Source organism: Leopardus geoffroyi, chromosome B3 (genome assembly GCF_018350155.1).
Source record: "Leopardus geoffroyi isolate Oge1 chromosome B3, O.geoffroyi_Oge1_pat1.0, whole genome shotgun sequence".
Classification (NCBI taxonomy): Eukaryota; Metazoa; Chordata; class Mammalia; order Carnivora; family Felidae; genus Leopardus; species Leopardus geoffroyi.
The window spans coordinates 107069509-107077136 of NC_059337.1; the positions used below are offsets into that span (position 1 = coordinate 107069509).

Genomic DNA, 7628 nt, shown 5'->3' on the forward strand with positions numbered 1-7628 from the left:
AAGAGTACTTAAATTTCTACATCCTTTTATTTATGTGGAGAACCTATTCTTCGTATGGCTTATTGAATTTCTTCATTTTCACTTCACTCCATCATTTCTCCCTGAAATATGTAGGATTTTAGTTCAATGTCTTAAGAATATTGATTGAATAAAATCTATTTTGTCTATAAAGTGGATTTTATAAATTTTATTAAAAATTTTAAAATTCTTTGTTTCTCCATTTTTAAGGTATACTCTGAAACTCATGATTGATAAAGCAAGTTTAGGTCCAATAGAAGACTTTAAAGAGCTGACTAACTGCCTTGAAGAATATGAAACTGACTGGTACATTGGTTTGGTATCTGATGAAAAGTGGAAGGAAGCAGTTGTACAAGAAAAACCATACTTGTTTTCTCTGGGGTATGACTCTAATATGGTAAGGTTAAAAATGTGTTTTTAAACATTTTCATATATTAGCCTTAAGGAATGGAAACCAGTTATAAAGTACTTGAACTAAGTGATAGAGATATAACATTCTGGGATGGATATATTAATCATATTATTAAAGTATTTGTAGTCATGACTTTATGGCCAACATAGTACAATCCTAGAATGACTGGTTATTTACTTTTGCAAACCTAATTAAAAATGTGTGGCCATTGTGCAGTAACTGACCTATAGGATAGCCAAGTAAAGTTCATTTAATTTACTATAGCATATTTGACTAAATGGATTAGATTCCTATGCCAAATTTGAGTATCACTTTGGATTGGACTCCTAGAAGAAAAACTAATTTATAAGTGGCAAAGCATTCCTTTTGCCACCATCCATGTTTTATTTGAAGCAAATCTAACCTGTGAAAATTCAGGGAGACTCCAAATAATGACTTTTTTTTTTAAGAAAATAGTGCCTATTCTCATTACATTTAAAATGTTATCAAGCGTGCACAATATGAGTCAATGTTACATGCTCATTGTAGGCTTCACACCTGGCATTGCAGGTTAGGGAGCTTCACAGATGTGCTCCCAATCAAAAATGATGAAAGTTACATTGAAAAACCATTTAAAGACTTGGAAATGGTGCTAAGGGCATATAGCAAATGAAGAAACATTTATTCAAGAGTACTAACTAAAACCCAGTAAGAATAGTGAGAGACTGCAGTATTTGAACCAAGACCCATTCCTTCCCAACTCAGCAAGACAAGCTCTGCTCGCATTGATACAATCAAGAAGGGTTCCCTCTCACTTCAGCTCCTGGTTGGAGGACTGTTTTCCTGGGAGAGGCAGGGCTTCAGCATTTCTTACCTTACTTCCAGCTACCTGTTGTGAGGCTAGGTTCTGGGCAGGTGTGGTCAAGAGGTGAGAACTGCTTTCTGGCCAACCTATCTCTTTGGATGGAGGCTTTACTCTGGACTTGGTGCCACTGAGAATAACGGGGACCTGACCACCCTTACCTGCTTGGCAGGTGGAAGTTCCACACTGGGAGAGGCAAACCAGGAAGACCTGAGGTTACTGCCCTTCTTCTATGTCCTAAAGCAGAGCTGTCTCTCAGAAGAGAGACATGCCATTATCTCACCCCCAGATAAAGAGCTCTGGCTCTCAGATTTTGCCCAGTGGGAGATGCAGATCATTAAAAAAGAGAGATCTCTACATCTCTTCCCAAAGGAAATTATTTTATCTGCAACAGTGTGGAGACATTGACACCTAAGATGCTCTCAAAAACAACGGAGCTTGTGGTAAAAAGTAATTAAGGGATTGGGGCACCTGGGTGGCTCAGTTGGCTGATGAGTGAGTTTGAGCCCCACATCGGGCTCTGCACTGGCAAAGCGGAGCCTGCTTAGGATTCTCTGTCTCCCTCTCTCTCTCTCTCTGCCCCTCCTCTGTTCATGCTCTCTCTCAAAAATAAATAAAGCATTAAAAAAAAAAGTCATTAAGGGGCTATTGGTAAATTTGTTAGAGATATAAACTAAACTGTAGGCTGGGTAGATGAACAAAACCAGGGAAAGAAACCATAGAGAAGAGCCTTCCTGTGATCAAAAATAGGAGCCAAGCTTAATTGGGTCAATCTGTGAAGCGATTTACATTGCAGGTCATTGTTGAAAACAAAGCAGCCGCCTGGCAATCATAGGAGCTTATTAGCAGCTGGGTGTGAGCACTTGCTAGATGGAGAGAGCCCTGCTAAACCCCTTGCCATCTCATGGTAACTGGGGACACTCACAGGCTGCACTCCCTGAGGAACCACATCAAAGGCTTCACCCTTGTGGGAGAGGTAGGGATTAACTTCACTAAGGTCAGTCAGCCACTCACTAAACTAAGCAAGTAACAGTAACATTATAACATTATATAACACTGAAAACATGCAAACAAAACAAAAATCAATAGGACTTCATCAAAAGTAAAAACTTTTGTGCTTCAAAAGACACCATCAAGAGAGTGAAAAAACAACTCAGAGAATGGGGAAAACATTTGCATATATCTGATAAGGGACTTGTTACTAGAATATTTAAAGAACTCTTACAACTCAATAATAAAAAAAATTTTTATTTAAAATCTGAGCAAATTATAAAATGAGCACAGGATCTCTATAGATATTTCTTCAAAAGGAGATATACAAATGGGGCAATAATAAGCCAATGAAAAGATGTTCAACATCATTTGTCTTGAGAGAAATGCAAATCAAAACCACAATGAGGTATCACTTCCTACAAGGACATACTATGATGGCTGAAATCAAAAAGGCAGATAATACCTGTTGGATGAGAATATGGAGAATTAGAACTCTCATACGGTGCTGGCAGAAATGTAAAGTGGTACAACATTCAGAAAACATTCTAGCAGTTTCTTAAATGATTAAACTTAGAGTTACCATTTGACTCAGTAATTCCACTCCTAGGTATATACCCAAGAGAAATGAAAGCATAGATCCACATAGAAACTTGTACATGGATATTTATGGCAGCATTATTTATGACTGACAAAGGGTGGAAACAACCCAACTATCCATCATGTGATGAATGAATAAGTAAATTGTGGTTTATCCATACAATGGAATATTAGTCCACCATAAAAAGGAATGAAGTACTAACACATGTTGCAACATTAATGAACCTTGAAAACATAATGCTAAGAAGCCAGTCCCAAAGACCACATAGTATATGATTCCTATGAAATTTCCACAGAAGACAAAACTATAGAGATAGAAAGTACATTAGTGTTTGCTTATGACTGGGAGAATGAAGGGATAGGAGGGTGATAGCTAAAGAATACAAGGTTTCTTTTTGAGGTCATGAAAATGTCCTGAAGTCATGGAGATAGTTGTATACATTTGAATATACTAAAAAACTACTGAATCACACACTTTATATGAGTAAATTGTATGAAAATGTGAATTATATCTCAATAAAGCTATTTTTAAAAAGAGCCTATTGTGTGATTGTCCAACAACTAGGATTTATGACTTAGGCATTGTTGAGGCCAGATAGGGTGAAGGGATAGAAAAGGAAACGAAATAGAAGTAGCTGAGATTTTGTCATTTGGGTCATTGAATGAATGGCTATCATTTCAAGCTTATTCAGAGAGCTACCAAAGAGAGGTGATTCTTGATTCTGAAGACAAGCAACTCATGTGTACGTTTTAATACACCACTTTCTGTTTAAGTTTGCCTAAGCACAATGGAATTTTTTTCTAAGTTTATAAATAAAATGTAATGGCCTGAACATAATCTCTTTTTTTCTTCTTCTTCTTCTTTCCTGTCCCCCTTTTATACTTTAAAGGGAGTTTACACTGGGAGAGTACTTAGCCTTCAAGAATTGCTGGTCCAAGTTGGGAAGTTAAATGCTGAAGCTGTTAGAGGCCAGTGGGCCAATCTTTCCTGGGAATTGCTTTATGCCACAAACGATGATGAGGAACGATACAGTATCCAAGCTCATCCACTACTTTTGAGAAACCTTACGGTACAAGCAGCTGATCCTCCCCTGGGATATCCAGTTTATTCTTCAAAACCTCTCCACATACATTTGTATTAGAGCCCATTTTGACTTGTAAACGTATTGTCATCACATGAGATGGTTGTTTTTTTTTTTTTTTTTTTCCATTCTAGAAAAGTAACAGTGTGATTCCTCATAGCTTCACTGGACTTCTCTCTCTTCCTCCAAGTCCGATGCCTGAGAAAAGCTAAGCTCTGTAAAGTTGACTCTCTTAGCTATCTTAATGGTTAAAAAAAATCAAACAAACTTGATCTGACATGAAATTTAGAGCTAGTCGGCCAGTATTTGTGCCCTGTGGATTGTGGTAGGCTTTAGCAAATATAAAACATTTGTGTAAGATTAGATAATGAATTTTTTAATGCCTTCTTAAATATGTGGTAGGTGACTTGCCTTATGGAAGTCAGCAGCTATGTGATTTTTACGTACTCAGAAGACACACATACGTATCAGCGCTTTCAAGTAATGGTAATGGATCCTATTGAAAGTTGCAAAATGTATATATATTTATTTGAAATACTAAATTTTATAGTATTTTCAAACTTAATGCCGTTTTAACATTTAACATGGTCTAAGTATTTTCATATAATCTATTCATTTTCTTTTCATATACTTCAATTCAGAAACCTTAAAAGCCTTTAGTAAAATCTCTTACAATAAAATATTTTCTTTTCCTTTCCCCGTATCCTTTTGATATGCATGAAAGAAACTGGGTTTAACTTGTTTTTCAGGATTAATAGTGTTTGGTTACAACATAATGAGTTCACTACTAGAGGGCATTCTGTTGATCTGGCTCCTTAAGCATTTCTTAATTTTTTTTCTTTTTTTTTTTAATGTTTGTTTATTTTTGAGAGAGAGAGAGAGAGAGAGAGAATCTGAAGCAGGCTCCAGGATCTGAGCTGTCTGCACAGAGCCTGAGGCAGGGCTTGACCTCACAAATTGCAAGATCACGACCTGAGCCAAAGTCGGTCGCCCAACAGACTGAGCCATCCAGGCACCCCAGGCGTTTCTTTTCAGTTGAATATACTGCTTCTGAAGAATGATTTACCCAATAGGACTAATGGGCACTAGTGTTGTAGGTATCTGAACTAAAGACTGAAAGAAATGGTAGAAAAATTTTCATAACATCAGGATATTCATTCTTTTGCTGCTTATAGATACAGAGAAAAGATTGGTGGTTGCATGAGGAGGGTGGCGGGAGATGAAATGGGTGAAGGGGATCAAAAAGTATAAACTTCCAGGGGTGCCTGGGTGGCGCAGTCGGTTAAGCGTCCGACTTCAGCCAGGTCACCATCTCGCGGCCCGTGAGTTCGAGCCCCGCGTCGGGCTCTGGGCTGATGGCTCAGAGCCTGGAGCCTGTTTCCGATTCTGTGTCTCCCTCTCTCTCTGCCCCTCCCCCGTTCATGCTTTGTCTCTCTCTGTCCCAAAAATAAATAAACGTTGAAAAAAAAAATTTAAAAAAAAAGTATAAACTTCCAGTTATAAAATAAGTTAGTCATGGGGATATAATGTACAGCACGGTGACTATAGTTAATACTGTATCACTCATCTGAATGCTGTTAAGAGTAGCTCTTAAACGTTCTCATCACAAGAAAAATTTTTGTTAAGTGTGACAGATGTTAACTAGACTTACTGTGGTGATCATTTCACAATATATACAAATGTTAAATCATTATGTACATCTGAAACTAATGTTATCTGTCAGCGATAGCTCAATTAAAAAAAATAGTTAAGTTGGGGCGCCTGGATGGCTCAGTCAGTTAAGTGTCCTACTTCGGCTCAGGCCATGATCTCAGTTTATGAGTTCAAGCCCCTTGTTGGACTCTGTGCTGACAGCTCGGAGCCTGGAGCCTGCTTCAGATTCTGTGTCTCCCTCTCTCTCTGCCCCTCCCCTGCTCGTGCTCTGTGTCTCTCAAAAGTAAATAAACATGATCAATGTAGCCAATAAAGATATTAAAACATGCTTCCAAGGTCGTCCCTTTGGAAAAACATACATGTGGATTTGCTTTATTGTCTAATTAGATAATAATAAGATTTAAGATAAGGGATGATGAAATTTTCTTTGATCTTTAGCCTTAAGATTCACAAATCTTAATAGAAAACAATACTGACTCTTGCTTCAGAGAATAACCTTGGAAGTTGATTAAAAATCATTATAAGGTTTTATTTTTCTATGTTTTTTTTTTTTTTCCTGAAGAGTGTACCTCCTAACTTCTATGAGGCAATGGCAAACAATATTACAAATGAACGGTTAGGATGCTAAGGCAGACATAAATGTTTACTAGAATATGGCTATTAAAAAAGATGAGGACAGGGAAATACAAATCAAAACCACAATGAGATACCACCTTACACCTGTCAGAATGGCTAACATTAACAACTCGGGCAACAACAGATGTTGGCAAGGATGCGGAGAAAGAGGATCTCTTTTGCATTGTTGGTGGGAATTCAGGCTGGTGCAGCCACTCGAAAACGGTATGGAGGTTCCTGAAAAAACTAAAAATAGAACTACCCCATGACCCAGCAATTGCACTACTAGGTATTTATCCACGGGATACAGGTGTGCTGTTTCAAAGAGACATATGCACCCTCATGTTTATAGCAGCACTATCAACAATAGCCAAAGTATGGAAAGAGCCCAAATGTCCATCGATGGATGAATGGATAAAGAAAATGTGGTGTGTGTGTGTGTACACACACACACACACACACAAATGGAGTATTATTCAGCAATCAAAAAGAATGAAATCTTGCCATTTGCAACTATGTGGATGGAACTGGAGGGTATTATGCTAAGTGAAATTAGAGAAAGACAAAAATCATATGACTTCACTCATATGAGGACTTTAAGACACAGAACAGATGAACATAAGAGAAGGGAAACAAAAATAATATAAAAACAGGGAGGGGGACAAAACAGAAGAGACTCATAAATGTGGAGAACAAACAGGGTTACTGGAGGGGTTGTGGGAGGGGGGATGGGCTAAATGGGTAAGGGGCACTAAGGAATCTACTCCTGAAATCACTGTTTCACTATATGCTAACTAATTTGGATGTAAATTTTAAAAAATAATAAATATAAAAAAAGATGAGGAAAGGTCTTAACATAATAATCTAAGTTCCTACCTTAAGAAACTAGAAAAGGGCAAAATAAAACCAAAGTGAGCAAAAGGAGGAAAATAATAAAGAGTAGAAATCAATGAAATTGAAAATAGGAAAACAACAGAGAAAATTTTGAAAGCAGTGGTTCTTTGAAAATTTTCAATAATATTGATAGAATGAAATAAAGAATATCACTACAAATAGGGGCATCTGGTTGCTCAGTCAGTCAAGCATCCAACTCTTGATCCTAGCTCAGGTCTTGATCTTGGGGTCATGAGTTCAAGCCCTGCACTGGGCTCCATGTGCAGGGCTTGAACTCAAGCCTTAAAATAAAATAAAATACTTAAGATAAAATACTTAAAATAAAAAAGTATCATTACAAATCAGACTTTAAAAAGATAATAAAGAAATACTACAAACTTTATATTCATAAACTTGACAACTTAGAAAATGACTCAATTCTTGAAAACCACAAACTACTAAAGCTCGACCAAAACTAAAACAGATGAAATAGACAATCTCAATTATCCTATAACCATTAAAGAAATTGCATTTTTAATTTAAA

At 37.0% G+C, this 7628-nt stretch overlaps 1 protein-coding gene across 4 annotated transcripts in view; it reads left to right on the plus strand.

Moving 5' to 3' along the window:
• PCNX4 (pecanex 4) overlaps window positions 1-4639 on the plus strand; it is a 44928-nt gene extending 40289 nt beyond the window's left edge. For all 4 annotated transcript variants that reach the window (XM_045451141.1, XM_045451142.1, XM_045451143.1 and 1 more), the window contains 2 exons: window positions 229-415; window positions 3752-4639. In XM_045451141.1, the coding sequence (XP_045307097.1) occupies window positions 229-415; window positions 3752-4003 (439 nt within the window). In that variant the 3' untranslated portion in view covers window positions 4004-4639. The remainder of the gene's footprint in view (window positions 1-228; window positions 416-3751) is intronic.
• The last annotated feature ends 2989 nt before the right edge of the window (window positions 4640-7628 follow it).